At 39.6% G+C, this 17,498-nt stretch overlaps 1 protein-coding gene across 4 annotated transcripts in view; it reads right to left on the reverse strand.

Moving 5' to 3' along the window:
• The window catches only part of cep112 (centrosomal protein 112), a 105,370-nt gene that overhangs the window by 34,859 nt on the left and 53,013 nt on the right, over positions 1 to 17,498 (reverse strand). For 3 of the 4 annotated variants that reach the window (XM_004071678.5, XM_020705326.3, XM_011478215.4), the window contains exons 17-19: positions 16,193 to 16,300; positions 10,766 to 10,948; positions 2,963 to 3,193 (exon numbers count right to left, since the gene is read on the reverse strand). In XM_004071678.5, the coding sequence (XP_004071726.1) occupies positions 2,963 to 3,193; positions 10,766 to 10,948; positions 16,193 to 16,300 (522 nt within the window). The remainder of the gene's footprint in view (positions 1 to 2,962; positions 3,194 to 10,765; positions 10,949 to 16,192; positions 16,301 to 17,498) is intronic. The other variant, XM_078951578.1, reaches the window with a different exon arrangement.

Genomic DNA, 17,498 nt, shown 5'->3' on the forward strand with positions numbered 1-17,498 from the left:
TTATCAGCTAAATTCTCTCATGTTTTAACATGCACATAACCACCCCGTTGAAGTAAGCACATATACCTGTGGGGCAAAATGAGAGGAAAAAAAAAAAAAAAAAAAGAAGTACGGTAATTGCAAGAAGGAGGCCTGTTCATTTTTCCAGGTTAGAAGGCATCTGTCTGTGTCAGAAGAGGTCTGTGGTGCCTTTGATGTCAGGGAGGTCACCCGGGACATTGCCAGAGGGACACTGCTGCTATGACACAGTGAATGGGGATTGGCTACTTTTAGCCCCGAAACGTTGCTTTCCCATTGGCTGAGACGGAGCCTTAAGGTGTTTTAGTCACACCCGGTTAGCTTTTGATAAAATGCTCCACTCCTTTGATCTGCAGTAAAAGCAGGCATGTGCATAAACACACATGGCAGCCACACAACTACCAGTACCTGTATTTTTCCACAAACACAGCTTTAGAAATTCCCATCACTCTGTAAATTTTGCATATATGTATACAAACAGTTTGGTTTTTTTTTTGCCTCCAAACTCCCAAATTTAGCATTCCAGCTGAGGCCATCTCTTTTATAAAAAGTTCTGACGTTCTGAGCTTTCCCAGCACTTGAAAGAGAAACCGGGGGTATGGGGAAAAGAGGGAGGAAAAAAAGGGGTGAAGGTGTGGGGCGACGTAAGAAAGTCAGATAAGGATGTAGGCTGGGCGAGAAGCAGAGTTCCTGGGTCACTGTAGTCCAGAGATGAGACGTGTTTATCAGGCACAGAAGCAGCCACACAGCCCCTTCATGGCAGAATGGAGATTGAGAGGTCTGAGGTTGTGTGTGCTCGTTTCGCCTCACACACACACACATATACTCAGAAAACAGACGTGCAAAGATAAACTTCAATAGCATTCAGACTAACATCCCCCCTCACACACACACACTCCCCAACACACCTCCTTCCACTGCTTGTTTCCATCACTTTTCTGTCTCAACTTTCTTTTTGGAGCGGATCAAATATATGATTCCTTCCTACGGTCTGATCTGATTTCCTCTGATTTGCCGTTTCTCATTATTTCATTGCAGAAGCTTTGACTGTCTACTCCCAAAACATCTACCAATGCATCCAACCAGCCCCTTCTCCCCTTTCTTGGTCTTGTCTTTAAACTCATGCGACTTTGATGAGAATCCATTCATGGATTTAATGGATTTCTCCAGCCTTTTTCACCAGAATCTGGGAGATGTGTTCACAAAAAAAAAAAAAAAAAAGAAAGAGGAAAAGGCTGCTTCCATGGGCGCGATGGACTGCAGAAGACGGCGTTTCTGGAGGCATCAAAAGAATGAGAAATTTCCAGCTTACAAAACAAGGCATGCGAGTCAATATGGATCTGAGGCCTGGCTGACTTCAATCCCATGTGGAGAAAAAAAAAAACAGAACAGCGCGCAACGACAAAGGGAAAGTTTTCGCTGCCTCCTCCGAAGTCAAACTTAGAGACAGATTAGAAAGTACAAAAATATGAGGGGGGAAAAAAGAGAGAAGAAAAAAAAAACACACCTTTGGTGAGTTTATATTTTATTTTAGAACCGTGTCTTCAGGAGACGAAAAAAGGACGGAACAATCACTCATCTCCAAGAAAAACACAAAGTACTCTGTGCTGATGTTCTCAGTCTAGGTTCAACTTTTACCTTTAGACTGCATTAAATCCCCTCCATCACAGAAATATTTGTGTGTTACCAAGATAAAACAGAAAATCCAAAGGAAGTCTTAAAAAGTGCCTGAAAAGTAACTATCAGAATAAAATTCCCACAGTCTGCAACTGGGCTTACACCATCACACATCCTGGCCATTCCTTGGATCTCTCTTACTTCAGTCCTCCTGGTTCTGTGCTCCATATGGAGCCAAAATGGCTGCTTGGGTGCGTTAGAAGTCCTTGCATTCCTGGGTTAATGCCGTACAGCTGCGGTGAAATGGTTTCTATTGGAAATGGCCTCTTTGATGGGCCTTGCTGAGGGATTAGGTTCTGATCAACACCACCTTAACTCAGCTTCCTGCTCCACCGGTCACATGATTACGGGGCCATTTTGCAACTGCAGATTTGGTTTCTCAGATGGTAAAAACAAGGAATTAAGGAATAAAGTAAACCTTTAAGATCCTAAATATTTGACTACAAAAATGGGGGAAAAAGACAAAGTTTACTAAAAAAGGGAAAATTACAAAAATCTTGCTAGGAGTGTAGGAGCTCAATAATCAGGGAACTGACGCAATTTTCATTGCTCTCATGACTTTGACTGCAAACTGTTAAACACCTAAAAAGGACCTGCAGTCTATATAATAATATCGAAGTCTGGTCAAAATACAGACTGACATATACAAGCAGAACCCATCTTATTTAAATAAGCTGGACCAGCTCTGTCTTTAAAGAAAAAAAAAAAGGCAGATGCACTTTTCAAACCCAGGAGATTTATGATAGCTACAAAAGAATGTACTACAAAGTACTGATCTTTTAAGCTCAACAGTCACATATCCTAAAGTTCTTCCTCCAAGAAGCCTGCACAGAATGATGCTGTTAACATCTGTTTGGGGGTTAACGCAGAAGTGGGTCACTGGCATCATTCACAGCTATTCCCTTGACTCTAGTTTTATGTCTTGACTGTCAGGGTGACTGATCTCGAATACTCGATGTATCAAAACATTCAGAGCTGGAATGATCGGAGTTTTGAGATGCTGGAAAGCTAAGATGAATACGTAAATACTAGGGTTCTCAGAAAGCCAGGCATAGTCATTTCAGAGTGGACTTTTGTGTGGGTTTAGTTTATAATTATCATTTGTTACCAAAACAAAAGTCCGGTAAAGACATGTAGGTGTTCAATGACTTATGGAGTGAGCCTTCACCCACAGCTGTTTTGTTGAGGTTCCTAGTAACAGCAAAATCTTGAAGTTTATGGGATATTTGTGACGCTTTTTGCTACCCCATCTTTGGTCTACACTCACCTTCTCCAAAGTGGCGTTCTTCTCTTGCTGGTGACTTCTCTCAAGGTCACTACGAATGCGTTCCATGTCAGACCGGAGCTGGTCCAGCGAGGTCTCCTTGTCCAACACTGCTCTTCGTCTTTCCTCTTCATGGAGCGATGCCAGCTCAGTCAGCTGCTGCTTATGGTTCCTGCGGACGTCCTGGAGTTCCTCACGTAGACCTTCCACCAGGGCCTCCAACTCTGAGATTGTCTAAAATGTTCATAAACACAAATAAACTCAAATTAGAAAACTCATTTTAAGCAAAGCAGCTATTTTTGTGATGAGAAAGATTAGGACTTCCACAAAGAAGATGTCTGATGAACCAAAGATTAATCAGGCCAAAGCGTTTCAAACTGTTCCACGTTGACTCTGACTAAACTGTATCAACTGGTTCAACCAAAAAATGAAAAAAAAAAGGTGAAATACTGCCTCTGCCGTTCACCTGTGCTGTTGCAAGTTCACAAACGTGTTCAAAACACGACTTCAGAGATAAACCAGCCTCTCTTTGCATCTTTTTTTTTTAACTTCTCAGCCTGGGTTCTGCTCTGATAAGTGTGAGTCAAAATGACACAGAATGAATGCTAATAAGTCCAACCCCGAGGCTCCAAATCACCAGAAACAGCCTCTCCTGGCACGAGCACTGAAGCTTTATCTCTAGAGTTAAGGAAATGTCAGGACGGAAAAGAGAAGCTCACAGTTCTGTCAGAACTGCACAATCCTTTTACACGTGTGGACGTCAGCATATAGCTGCTGCAGTTGGTTGTAATCAAATAATAAAAGTAATGAAGCAGTACTAAGAAAAAAAAAACTTAGTTTGTACATTGAAAGGATTGCTTCCTAAAAATGGAGACATTGAGGTTAAAGCTTCATGACACTGCTTTTTATGTGCAGGTGGTTCTAAGACTAGCTTTCCCTTTTCTCACCTGTATTGCATTCATTCCTAAGCTATTGCACACACTCATTATCGCTGCTGTTTTTTACATTTTTTTTCTCATTTCAGCCTCCTGTCCTCTCCCCTGCATCCACAACCTGGGTATCCCAGGACAGCAACAACTTAAGGCAACAACACAGCAAGAGTCTGAAGCCTTTTTAAACATTTTTTTAGGGGGCACTGGGGAGAATCAAAAGAGACTTCAAAGGCAGACACTGTGGCTTTGAATAATACTTCCTACATAGATACACAAGCAGACCTATCACACTCACATCCACAGTTAAAGGGCTTTACATGGTCTGGTCGCATTCAAAGAGAAAAAACTAAAACACACGAGCACTCCACCATGTTCTGCTTCATCATTTCTCAGAATTAAGACTTTGACTGTCATGAAAGACAAACATCCATTAGATGCTATCCCACAAGTGTCTTATGTATAATTCTCTATTTAAAACAAGCTGATTACACTTCCAAGAAAGCCTTTTAATAAATTAGAATTGAATCATCAAAAATCAAAGACACATCAGAAACTAAAGCAGAGAAAAGAGCATCTTTTCTTTAGGAGGAAGTGAGCTAAACTACTTCAACGAAGCACATGTTTTGGCACTTTATGATGACATCGAGTGAAAAAAAGACTATTTTTTTTTTAAATCAAAGATTATGTAGAAAAATGGATTTTACAGACAGCTTAAGAATTCTGTGCAAAAACAATCCAGTTGAAAGAACGCCGACGATGAAGCACCATTGTTGTTTTAAGCTCTCATTAAGATATATCAGGAGTTGGGTATCTTTCCTCTATTTTGAAAGAGATCTCGATAGCCTCCCAGTGTCTTAGCAACTACTTTCTCAAAACGGATTCAAGACTGACTTATTAAACAAGATTGCAAAACAAATGATTTCAACTTTCCAAAACAAAAAAAATCAAACATTTTTTGTGTTTTGTATCAATAAAAGCTTTACTGTATCAGAAACACCTCCAAAGTGCTCTCACTACAGTTCAATTGTAAGAGGTAAAATATACGATTTCAAAAAGCAGTTTTGGTTTTGATAAATTAGGCAACAGGATAAAATAATCTCTTGTGTCAAAAAAAAAGTTATGTCTTTGCAATATATTGAATAAACTAGATGTATTACAAAATGTTTAATGGGAGACGGATAAAACAAAGGTATCATGATAATCAAGCAAGGGTGTTTAACTATCTGCATCTTTGCTTAGTTTACATGATCCCATCTCTCCAGAAAACTCCTGTGTCCGTCCACATGGGTTGTTCCATCAGGTTGGTGTTTGAAAAAGTACCAGTACGAGTATCAAGCCAATTCATGAGTGCTGAGAGATGGCATAAAGGAAAGCGGGATTGACTATCAGAAGAAAAATATCCTGCAACCTCTGTACAAGACTGGATCTGTGGATGAACAGAACACGTGAGCCTTAATTCATCTTAACATTAAATTCCATTGACCACTAAAAGCAGACCTGCTGTACTTTCTCTTCTTGAGTAGCGTCCCACTACCCATGTATGGAAGCTGTGGTTCAAATTGTTAATGATATTGCAGCTGCAGAACCTACATAGATTTAAACCCTGACCCAACATATGACTTTGCAGCAGCAGACACTAAGGCACAAATACTTATTGGTGGGATGCTAATGCACACAAGCATATGCGTGACGTGTTAAAGTTATGTGCTGCTTTGGCGAGCCTCCATGTTCTGTCCCTGTGACTGTCATCCAGAAAGACACAGACTTGCAGAGAGTTACTGATATATTTTCCCTTTGCAAACAGCATCACAGTTATAGTTATTTCACTGTACAGACTATGACTATGTAAACCTGGTGGAAGCAGAGAGAAGTTCTTTAGTTTATAAACATAAAACTCATGTGCATTTCCGTTTGTGGGGTGAGTCTGTAATAACACAGAAGAAATGATCAAAATGGTCACAAATGTAACAATTAAAGAAAAATACAAACTGGAAATATTAGAAAAGCTTAAATCAAAAAATGAGCCTAAGACTAATGGGACAATGTACAGTCAATCATGACTTTGTGATTTTCGTTTTGATGCTTTTTTTGGTTTTTATTTAGTTCTTTTGTGTTTATGTAAATAATTATTTTATTTTTAATATGTTAAAATCTATACATAAAATATAGTAAGAATGGAGGTAGGAATTAATAAGATTTTCTTCTACTCCTTAATCACCTTCTATTTGCCATTTTTATTTAACCATTTTGTGTTTAAAAATAAAAATCACTCAATCAATCAATCAATGCATAGGTATTATCTACTTAAAACTAAAAAAACTGAGAAGTTCAAAAAGGCATTTGTTGGGCTTTATAAGTAAAATAATGTGCATCGTTTACGCAACCATTTACATCAACTTTACAGATTCCCTAGCATCTAGATACATATTGTGTATATGATAAATAAATAACAAATAAATGCCATAGGGCATATTACAAAACAAAAATTCTGCATCTTAACCCTGAATAAAATAAAGTATTGATGTTGCCAGATACATATGGACTAATGTATATGCTCAGACTCATCTAAGCAAAGAGAAGGGCTTGCCTCTGTCAGGCAAATCAATGCGCATCTGGTAGAAATCTATAATGTGATGTATGCACATACTAAATAACGTCCTGGTTATGGTTTCAAAGCAGCTTGTTGTATCTTCATACAACGTCTCAGTTCGCTAACAACTTCAGTCATGGTTTGCAGGCGTGCAATAGTTGGAGGGGGGGGGGGGGGGGGGGGGACTACATCCGTACATGAGAATATGTGATGAAAACATCATTTGCATAAATCTTTGAACCTTGTTTAAAAAATAAAAAATACCCGTAAAGCTAAAAAATATTGTTTTTTTTACAGTAAAAGTTCAACTTGTCTTTTTGATCAACACACCAACAATAATCTTCTGTTTATCTATAAGGTAAGGAAACCAAAGGTGCTTGCTAACACGGATGGGCGTCCATTTTTCAGGAGAAGACAACTGACAAGCACCAAGACAATCCAGGTAGCTCCGCTTTGACATCGTCTGTCATCAACCTTTTCATTTGGCTCATATTAGGAAGGTTCTTGAGACAAAGAGGCTTTGAAAAATCATTATTAAGTCCATCATGGTTTAGAAGAAGCCCTGACAAGGTTCTCGCCATAGCGTGTGCTGTTTGAAGTCCAGATGGTGCAGAAGCTGCTACAAAAAAGAAACATTTGTCTAACAAAAAAAAATAAAAATCAAGGACTTCAAACACTTTCAGGTTTACAGGCAAGGCATTCACAGGTTTAGCTCTCGTTTTAGTAGTCGCACAATGAATAATAAATAAAAACAAAAAGATCTGCAGAGCCGTCGGGTAAGATCAAGAATTTTACAAGCAACTGTAGACATAAAGCACTAACATTCATTCAAAATCCCCAAATTCAATGGATTTAGTTTCAAACAGAATAAAGCTTTTTGTATACAAAAAGTGTTTGTCTTTTTTTATTAGCCGTAACCAAATTTCCACCAATTGCAGAGCCAGTTAGGTTCATATTTCAGACAAATATTTGCATTTTGTGGAACAAGCGTCATTTTTGTCATGGATGTACCTCAGGATCCCGTCTTTCAGAAAAGCACATTAGCCACGAGAAAAATCCAAGTTTGTAAAGATGGCAGCCATACACTAAATTGTTTCAAAAATATTCAATGTTTATTTGCAACAGTCTCTACTGGCTCCACTACAGTTGTTCCTGAATCTAATGCAAACCATGAAGTCCTGAATGTTGCAGTACTTCCAAAGACCACTAGAGGGTGAATGCAAAAAGAAGCAATTCTTTATCTACTCCTGCGTTGAAAAGTAAACTTTACACCTGAAACTAATCTCTTTACATTCCAATTAAAATTTTGGGGGGTTTATTGCAAAAATGTGTGAGTTTTTATGTTTTTTTTGTAATTCTTATTTTTTCTGAGGTTATTGGACCAATAAGTGAACCCGACAGAGTTTCAAGCTTGACTCCGTCTTGCCAAGATCCTGCTTTCCGAACATGTTTGAGTTGGGTGGAGCAAAAATCGTTATTTAAGTGTACTCAATGGTCCTAAGCAAGGTTCTAAAAACCACAAGAATTGTTTAAAAATTCCCTAAACTAGCAAAAAGGAGACTTGCACTGAGACCAACAAACTGAAAGGTGACAGATGAGCAAATTGGTCAACAACGCCGTCATCTAACAGAGAAACACATCTGGCTACAGGCAAACATGTTTCAAAAGCGACACAAATCGAGAACTTTGACAGACAACCAGCTGGAAGCTTCTGGTATTATGTTGTTCTTCTGTAAAACTGTAAAGAAAGTGTTTATTCTTCAAAGCAATGTTTAGATTCCCACTGTCCCCCCATAGACAGTTAATCCCTGGGTTGGTGGGGGGCCAACAACATACAACAGGCCTTGAACCAAAACGCTTCATTTGAATTCTCATTTAAGTTACAAGCAGTAAATAAAAGGGAATGGTATATTAACATATGAATGATGATAGGCACTAAATGATGTATAAGCCCTGAGTACACAACAGATGGGTTTGTATAACCTTTATAATGTGTTGCAGCTCCACACTGGATGCAGCCAGAGACTCTTTGAGTGGCACAGAGTTGGGAAAAGGACAATGTGTCCCTGTGTGAATGTTTCAGCTCTTCCCTCAGGCCGCCGCTCCGACTCATCAGCTCCCCTTCCTCAAACACAAGTCAGGAGCCAGGAATGCTATTTATGTGTCCCGCCACATCAAGGGAACAAGTGTCTATTACTCATTGTGTGTGTCAGTATGTGACTGGCATGAGTTTGCCAAAGTTCCAGCTGCAACTGTCCTTCCACTGTTACAAGGAACACAGATGGAAAAATAGAAGAGGAAAAAAATATATATATATCTGGTCTTTCACAACATTGTCTGCTAACAAAACAGGCGATGCTGTTTGGTTGATCCTGAAACGCCAGCCGGTATTATTGTCAAGCCAAATCATTTGGTGGCTAAAAGTGCATCAACAGAGATTTCTTTCATTTGGTTCTTTGTTTTCATTTTCACAAATTTCCTTTTTAGGCTGCCTGCCAGCCAATACAAAAGCAGTGTGACATTTGGACCGACGCGTTGCTTTCATGAAAAATCTTTGAAAGTTTAAAAAAATAAATGACTTGACCTTATCTTTTTTTTTTGTCGCTAACTGAGCTCAATCGACTCACATCACATACTAGACGACAAGCAAGTTTCAAGCAGTGATTTGTGTAGGAAAGTTCACGCGCAGCAAAAGACAGACCGCATTATAGAAGAAGCCCAACACTTGGGTTCCTTTGGAAAAACAACAAATATAGACGTTTTCCTGAAGGGCTGGTTTAAAATCTGAATTTTAAATATAAGATTTTTACAGTTTACTATTCAAATACAAGAAATGCAATCAGCAGTAATCAAATTTAAGGGAAGACTTTGCATTTACCTTAATCTGTTACATATGATGCAGCACCCATGTGTATCGTGTATATAAAGCTTGTGTGTGAGCAACATACAAAGCAAGGTTATCTATTAATATATTTAAATTAAACACAGTAATCAATAAATCCAAGTGACTCTTTGGTTAGTAACTTTCCAGTCCCACTTTAAGACAGAATAACTTTTAGGTAAAATTGTGGTCCCAATAGAAAATCTTAAACATGGTGATTCATCCTGTTTTTGTTTTTTTATCTTGTTCTTTAATCCTTTTTGGGTAAGCTATCGATGTAGAAAAGGGAGAAAAAAATTGAAAATTTGAAGAATTATATATAACAATTTCTAATATCACCATTTAGATTTAGATTTAGATTTTTTTAAACTTTTATCATAAAAAATACATACTAAGTAGATTATATTTAAAAATAAAACAATGAGTCGAATAATGGTTGCTAAGAACAGTTTTCCGTCTAATCCATGGTCTCGCCAAGAGAGAAGATTTTCTGTCTTTCACAAAAAATATGATAATCAAACATCTACTTAGATCCCTGTTTCGAGCTCATAGCCCAAAAAACAAAATTCTGCATGCTGACAATTTTCATTTCATCAAGAACCCTGAAGAATCAAATACACATTCCCAGTTGGGGGCTGGTTTCTCAAATAGCTCCCCACAGAGTTCCAATCTATCCCAGTCTGGGGAGAGGGAAAGGCTGAGTAGAAGGGTTTAAACTGAAGACCTGCTGCTTTGCCTAAATAGCAGGAGAATGGCCAGTGTTTGGGATATCCATTAATTCAGCCTCTAAATGTCAAACGGAGAAAACTGCAGTAACGAGGGGATGACCAGCACTTTCTGGAGAGGGGTAGTTACCTGTGGTGAGAGGACAATGGAACGAAAAAGAAGACTTCGGCAGGAGTATGAGACGGTTAAATGGATGAGCCAAACTATACAGCAGAAACTAAAAGAAATTCAAAAGCAATGGAAAAGCCTGGCACTTAACAGAACTGATATCTTCCGCTTCATGTGGACCCCTACAGTTTCTGAATTTTAGGTCTGCAAACTTCTATTGAAGAGTCGTGCTGTGATAACGAGTTATTTAAAAGATATTACAATGAACTTCAAAGCAAAGACTTTTTCGGTTTTTTTTTCTTTCAATTTTACTATTGAGATTTCGTTTACTTTTCTGATGTTCCATGATGTTTTAATTGTATGAACACAGTTACATTTGGTATTTTCTTAATATTGTACTGATGCTAAGCAGTTTCGCAATGTTTCCGCATCCAGCGGAAGAAAGTGTCTGGACCCGCTGTGCTTTTGAAACCCCAGGACATCAAGAAGCAGAATGAAAGATGGTTGTCCACAAGCAGAGCGGTGGGTCACTGTGTGAGTGTGTATGTGAAACAGTGGAGACCCCCTACCTGGGCATCGCGCTTCCTCCATTCCTGCGAGTGCTGCTGGTGTTGTTGCAGGGCGGCCCTGGCCTGGCTTTCCACGCCGCTCACCTCCCGCTGGTGTTCCTGGACCATGGTGTCCTTTTCCGCTTTGTGCTGTTGTTGTAGCCGCGTTCTCTCTTGCTCGTGCTGCGAGCGCTGCTCAGCCATCTGATTGGACAAGCAGGCAAACAGAGACTTCATCAGCCAACACACACCCAGTGCAACCCCGTCGTCATGACAACTTTTCCATCCATCCATCCTTTCCACGTCTTTCTTCCAAACCTGAACTCCGACGGGCTCAGGCAGTTTGGTACCACCGGTCGGATAAAAAAAGTTTCTCCGATTCCTCGAATCGTCAGAAGACAACGCGATGTGTTTACATCTGGCTTCCTCCCCACCCTCCCGACCCTCCTGTTAATTGTACAGACTGGTCCTCAGTGTCCCACTCTTCAGACCCGCCCCCCTCGCCCTTTTCTGGGACTGGCAAATAAATGAGCAGCTAGCTCGTGCAATGCAAGAAGCTGATAGGGGTTAGCCATCTGGCTGCAGTAACTACCCAATGCCCCATGCTATGCGCTTGACAGCTTGTGAAAATCGGCTTAGGAAAAGAATATGACGACTATTATGAACCCAAACCGGAAAAAAAACTTGGGGGGAGGCAGGGGAATGTATTTTCAGAAAAACGGGAAGACTTCTTTTACTTGTAATTAATGTGTACTGATTAGTTTTACCACGATTGCCTGAAATAACGCTTTCAAAATTGTCAGTAGAACTAATGTATGGGAATATCTGTTTGCAAATATTAAAGCTTATTTAAGTTTACAGTCAAAGACGGATGCTGAAGTTCCACTGTCACATCTGTAAAAACAATACAATAAATGTAACACTTATAATGGACCAGAAGATCAGAATCTTTTTGGGTCCAATTATCCTGTCAGACCAAAGCAGATTCAAGTTCTGCTGGGAGCGGAGTCACCTGCTGAGAGGTGAGTCTTTCCGGTAAAGCTTCCCCACCCAGTCGTCCCAAGCCTTTTTCAGGCTATGTTTCGTTCCCAGTCCCCCATGGCGGGGAGACAAGTGACCCCCACACCATCCAGCCATGCAGGCCCAGGCAGAGGCTTGAAAGGACAGCAGGGGCCTGGGGCCCATTTGCCTTCCTGCTTTGAAGCTAATCCTTGCACATTGTGCATGACAGCACCCAAAAATGGTCTGCTAGAAGAGTGGAGATCGACAGCCTCTCTGCACGCTGCTCATACTACTATGTTTAAATGTTGAGTTCTATTCAGAGCAGGTGATGAATGAGGCTCTACCTACAGGACGCAGTACTTCTTTCCCAAGAACTGAGATGGAGGCTGCAATAGACATTTCATTTCAGGAGCCAAGAAGTTACTCTTTGGCTCTTGGTAGAGCTCTATTGATTCTTGTTCAGAGGAGAGGCAAGATAAATGAATGGAGAACAAACTGAAGAAGAGAAGAAACATGTTAATAATCCTCAATTAAAACTGACCTGCGTGTGAGCAGGCAAAATATAGGGAGCATTCTTCACTTTCTGCTGATGGTAGTGTGATTGTGACAGTTTTTATTGAGCTGTCTCTAACAAGAAGAAAAAGTCACAGCCGATGGACTGAAAGGTAAAGACTTTCTTCAACAACTACTTTGTTATATGGTCAGAAAAACCTGAGAAAGGAGGCTCTAGCTTTTGCTTTAGGTTCTCAGACCATCTAAAGGCTCTTTGAAAAGAGAAGGGCGAGGTCCGAAGCTGTTAGGAAAAAAAGCCACAGAGGTAAAAAGTAGTAGAAGCAGAATGTCTAAGAGAAGGTCTTCTTTAAAGCCTAGACGTGACATTAAGAAGCCCAAATGTGTGGACGGTTCTGCCACTGTGGGGAACATACATTTTTAGGAACAAACTTGGGGATGGTAGGGGAGTCAAAGCACAGCTTGGTGCCACAGACAGCGTGGACTGTGTGTTACTGCACAGCAAGAATCCTGTCAGTTTGGGCTGACATGGTTGTGTGACTGCATGCATGTATTTAAGGAGGACAGTGAGTAATGGGCTTCTTTGAACCACGGGGGGGATATCTGAAATGTTTGGGACAAAGGAGGAGGGAAGAAGCGCAAAGAAGAGCAGAGCTGTTTGGTCTCAGCAGGGGTGGTGGGGAGGGACTCTGCTGCATGAAAAAAACGATGATGAGAAAACAAAACATACATTTACGTCTTTGTGGTGAGTTTGAGCTGCAAGTGCACATAGAGTGGCTCTGAGTATGAGCAAAAGCAAATCTTCGTTGATGTGTAAACTTACTAGATAAACTAGACACTTATTCTTTGTCGCAGTCAAGTGGTTGGGTCTTCTTTTAACTGTCAAATGTATGACTTCAAAAACATACTCTTTCTCTATGTCTCTGCTACTTCAAGTGCTAGAAACCATTTTGTTTGAAAACCTTACGGAATAACTTTTCACTTAGAGTCTTGATGACATAAACCTATGAAGAAACACTTTTGTGACCATCTGAGTGGACTACCTTGACTCAGGCAGCACCAGACAGTTTACTAAATGCACACAGTCTGTGCAGAACCTTTCACAAAGCTCATCATGGAGTTTTTGCTCTATGGCTGCACTCTAAATGCGTCTTTACCATCCATGTGCTGGTACATCAGGTTGTGGTATTTACCTCTTCTGTCAGGTTTGAGACATATCACAGTGCATGTATGTCAGCAACATGCCACAATGTTTGTGGTCTTTTCACGTTCAGCACAGTAGATTCTCAACCTCAGCTCCAAAGCAGATAGACCCCTCTTGTTGTCAAGTTTGTACAATTGTTGCTGCATCCTGAGTTGACCTATAGCCTACAGTTTCGTTTGCATGGAATTGAATTTGCGTGGCGTGGGGGATCACGTTTCTACGTTAAGTCAATGTACTGATGCGATCAGATATCCTACAACATGTTTTGAGTATCATCACATCACAATGTCTCTGGAGCTCAAATATGTGAACTTTGGCGAAGAATTTGCATTGCGTTAACCAATCAGGAACCCAGCTTTGGTCCGTGACTTGTTGATGATATGATCAGTGTCCAGAACCAAGAGAAGAATCTGATTGTTCTCCTTCTGAACTTTTAATTTTATTTTTGGTCTATATCAAGACAATAATAAAAAGGTCCTGTAATTTTATTCTTAGGTTTATTTTATCCCTCCTTGGACTTGAGTCATAGAATGACAGTTGAAAGCAGCTGTCATTCAGATAGTTCCTGCAGTAGATGGTGAACCTCACCGTACTAGGAGAGTCTCTGAATGATCCCATGAACCCCAGACATGGAGGCGCGTTTTTGTAGAGCTTTTGTAGAGCTCTTAAAAGTGAATAAACCTGATCTCTCAATATCCTCTGTGTTTTCCATAATGTAGTGATGAGGCTAAAAACATTTGACAGTACCTCCTTCCACATAAGTAAGGAGTGTCAAGCTTATTGACACATTTTTGGTCAAGCGTTGGGCAGCGAATTTGATGCGCATCGGAAGAGAGGCAGCAGACATGAGTTTGAAGCGTCACAAGTCATGAGTTAAAATGTATTGCTGTATAATCAATGCCATAACATAGTCTTTCATGTTAACTACTCATACCACAACCGTACCATTTCAAGTTTAGTTACTAGTCTCATGGGACACATCTGCAGGCAGGCAGACGGCGTAGTGTCGGAGAAAATAAACGCGATCACGGCAACAAAATAAACATTTTACATTAAAATCGAAAACTACTGAAAATCTGTGAGTAGGCCCTAAGTCACTCGAATTGAAAGACACTGTGCAGGCTTAGGATATCAGACCCACAGCAAAGACATTCAAGCCAAGCTAATGTCAAACTCTAACACGGCACAATTGTTCAATCACCAACATGGCAGTTACTCTTTTTGGTATATATATTTTTTCTTGTTATTTTTCTTCTATACTTACTTTTTCATTTGTTGTGTATTTCTACACATCCTAACATTTTATACAGCTAAGAGTGAGTAATTATATGTTTGTGTCATACCTAGAGACATGCCTTTTATTTTTTTATGACTCGCATATAGACACATTTGTGAAAAAAACTTCAAAAGTATTTTTAATTCACTTCTAAAAGTCCTATATTTTTAACGACCTATAAGTTGAATGTCTACTTGCTTGTACATGCATATTTTCACTTTCTTTTTATTCACTTTTAACAGAAAATGTCACGCTCTCTTACATCAAGGCCATCATGGAGACAGATCAATGCGAAATGTGTGTTTTCATCTTTAAGAAAAAAGTCTTCTTGATGGACTGCTAACCCTGTGTGGTTGTTTTTAAACTGTCAAATGCACACCTCTCTCAGAAAAGCAAAAGATAATCGTCACTTGAAAATTTCTTTGCGAGCCTTTGATGGTTTCGACGTTTTCCACGTGGATCCTTTGTGATCGTCTTGAACAAAACAACAGAGATGTGGTGGATCAGACACAGGGCAGATGTGTCTGTCTGACATAAATTCAACACATTTAATAAATGTCTGATTTTTTTTTTTAAATATACACTTTTTTCTTAAAAACATGTATATATAAAAGCTACAAATCAACAAGAGACAAGTTTTGGTGCACAGAAATGCAGATGGCCCCATACTCTCCATTTGCATCAGTCTGCAGCAAATTACACGCGATGTAAATTCCGAGCGGTTTGATAATCAGTGTATGCATGCTTATTAACACACAGGTTGAGTGCCAGTTTGGTGCCTGGAAAGCAATCATGCTGTGGATACAGATGGGAAATAGAGATGTTACAGCAGTTAGTGCTGCTACCTTCACAGGCTTCTGTTGTGCCACATGGTCACACTCTGCTTGCGGATGTGGGGGATATGTGAGCAATGTTTTGTTTTGGCGGCATCATTTAGTGAAAAAAATGTGTTTTACAACGTTGCTGATGTAACTGTATTGTCAAGTTTTCTCATTCCGTGCAGGTTTTTATCACAAACAACACTTCCAATAGCAGCTTTAGCCCTCAGATGCATTTTAATTTTTGATTGGTACCGTTTTTTTTTTTTTTTTAAAGTGAGTCATAAATTCAATCAAACCCGAGTCACTGACATACATTTTTTTCTGCACTCCTACAGTGATGCCCTTTGCTTTCAGAAATACCAATTTCTGCGCTTATTTTCAATTCAATCTCCCCGTCTCAGTGAAATTGCTGTCAGTGTGTGTTGTGAAAATGCTTTCCTGACTCTTTATTGAAGAAAAGCAGATCAGATGATAAACGACTTCATCTAAAACCCTGTCCTTTATCCTCTGATATGAATCAGGGGAAACAAATGGAAAAATAACTGACCAGTTTGATTTGATGATAAAACAAAGGAGAGTATGAAGATGATGCCACAAAGAGGAAATTAAGATAGGAGGAACAGAAAGTTTCAGACCTGCTGCTCATATTTCTCTCTGAGGGCATCGAGTTGTTGAGAAAACTCTTTGGCCTGGTTCTCCCTTAAGGACTTGGAATGGACCAGGTCTTCCTCCACCTTCTTCATCTGGGTGAGCAACACAAATAGAGCATTAGCTGAGATGGTGTTATTTTGCTGACTAATTAAACTACACCTACACACAAAATGAAGTATGTATACATTTATTCATATAAAGAAATACATTTAAAAAAACAACTAACTAACGTAACTCCCATTCATTTAATTGTTGAGCTACGTTCCCACCATTTTTCGGTAAAGTGCGTGAAAGGTTTATGTCGGCGCGCATAAACATGGCTTAATGAAACGTGCGTTTACATAGACTTTTTATTGTTCACGAGGGCAGTGTGTGAACAAAACTTTAGACTTAATGTGCAACACCGTTCAGACAAAAGGAAGTTGATTCACGCAAAACCATTTAAATAAAACAAATCTACAAAAACAAAACCTTGTAATGAAAAATATAAAAATGGACCAATATATATTTTTATAAACCTGAGAGTATTCTCTTGAGTTATCCAGTTATCCACAATTTAATATTCCCCATTCAACATGATGAAGTGGACAGAAGATTGAATGAAAAGTAGGTCTGACTCATTCAGGATTTGTCTTTTTAAATTGGGATCTATCCGTTTTTCATGAACCCATATTGCACACCAAAGTCTCATTCTAGCAAACCATAAAACTCAGATTTGACTTCAAATGGTGCTTTTAATCTTTTAAGATTTAAACAAAAAATGAACACACTTTTCTAAATAAAGTCTAAACGTAGAGATTTTATTTATAAAAAGAAAAGACAGAGTAATGGAGTGATGCAGATAATCCATTTAGGTATTACACCATCTGTGGCCTAAAAGAGGGAGCGGATGATGAGCGAACTGATGGTAGGATGAGAAAAGAGGGTGAAAACTTCTTTTGAAGTACTTTCTACAACATTAAAGCCTTAGAAGGAGGATGTGATGCAGCAAAGCACGAGCGGGGTGGGGAGGAGAAGCGGAGGAAAAGGCAAAGAGGGAGAGAAGATGACAGGGATGCAGAAGAGACTGCTCCACTCTCCCATGGCTTTGATGTGGGCTGAGGATAAAGTCAGATTGGAGATTGGGATGCCAGGGGCTCCAAGGAAAAAGCAGGAGCAAGCAAGAAGATGGAGGGATGAGTTGCAGAAAAGAGACTAAATTAGGACTAAATTAGCCGAATTCAAGACGAAAGAAAAACCAATTCTGCCAACGCAAATAGTTTTGAATATTCACAAAGGACCATCATAACA

The sequence above is a fragment of the Oryzias latipes genome, chromosome 8 (assembly GCF_053564925.1).
Source record: "Oryzias latipes strain Hd-rR chromosome 8, Olatipes_Hd-rR_3.1".
Classification (NCBI taxonomy): Eukaryota; Metazoa; Chordata; class Actinopteri; order Beloniformes; family Adrianichthyidae; genus Oryzias; species Oryzias latipes.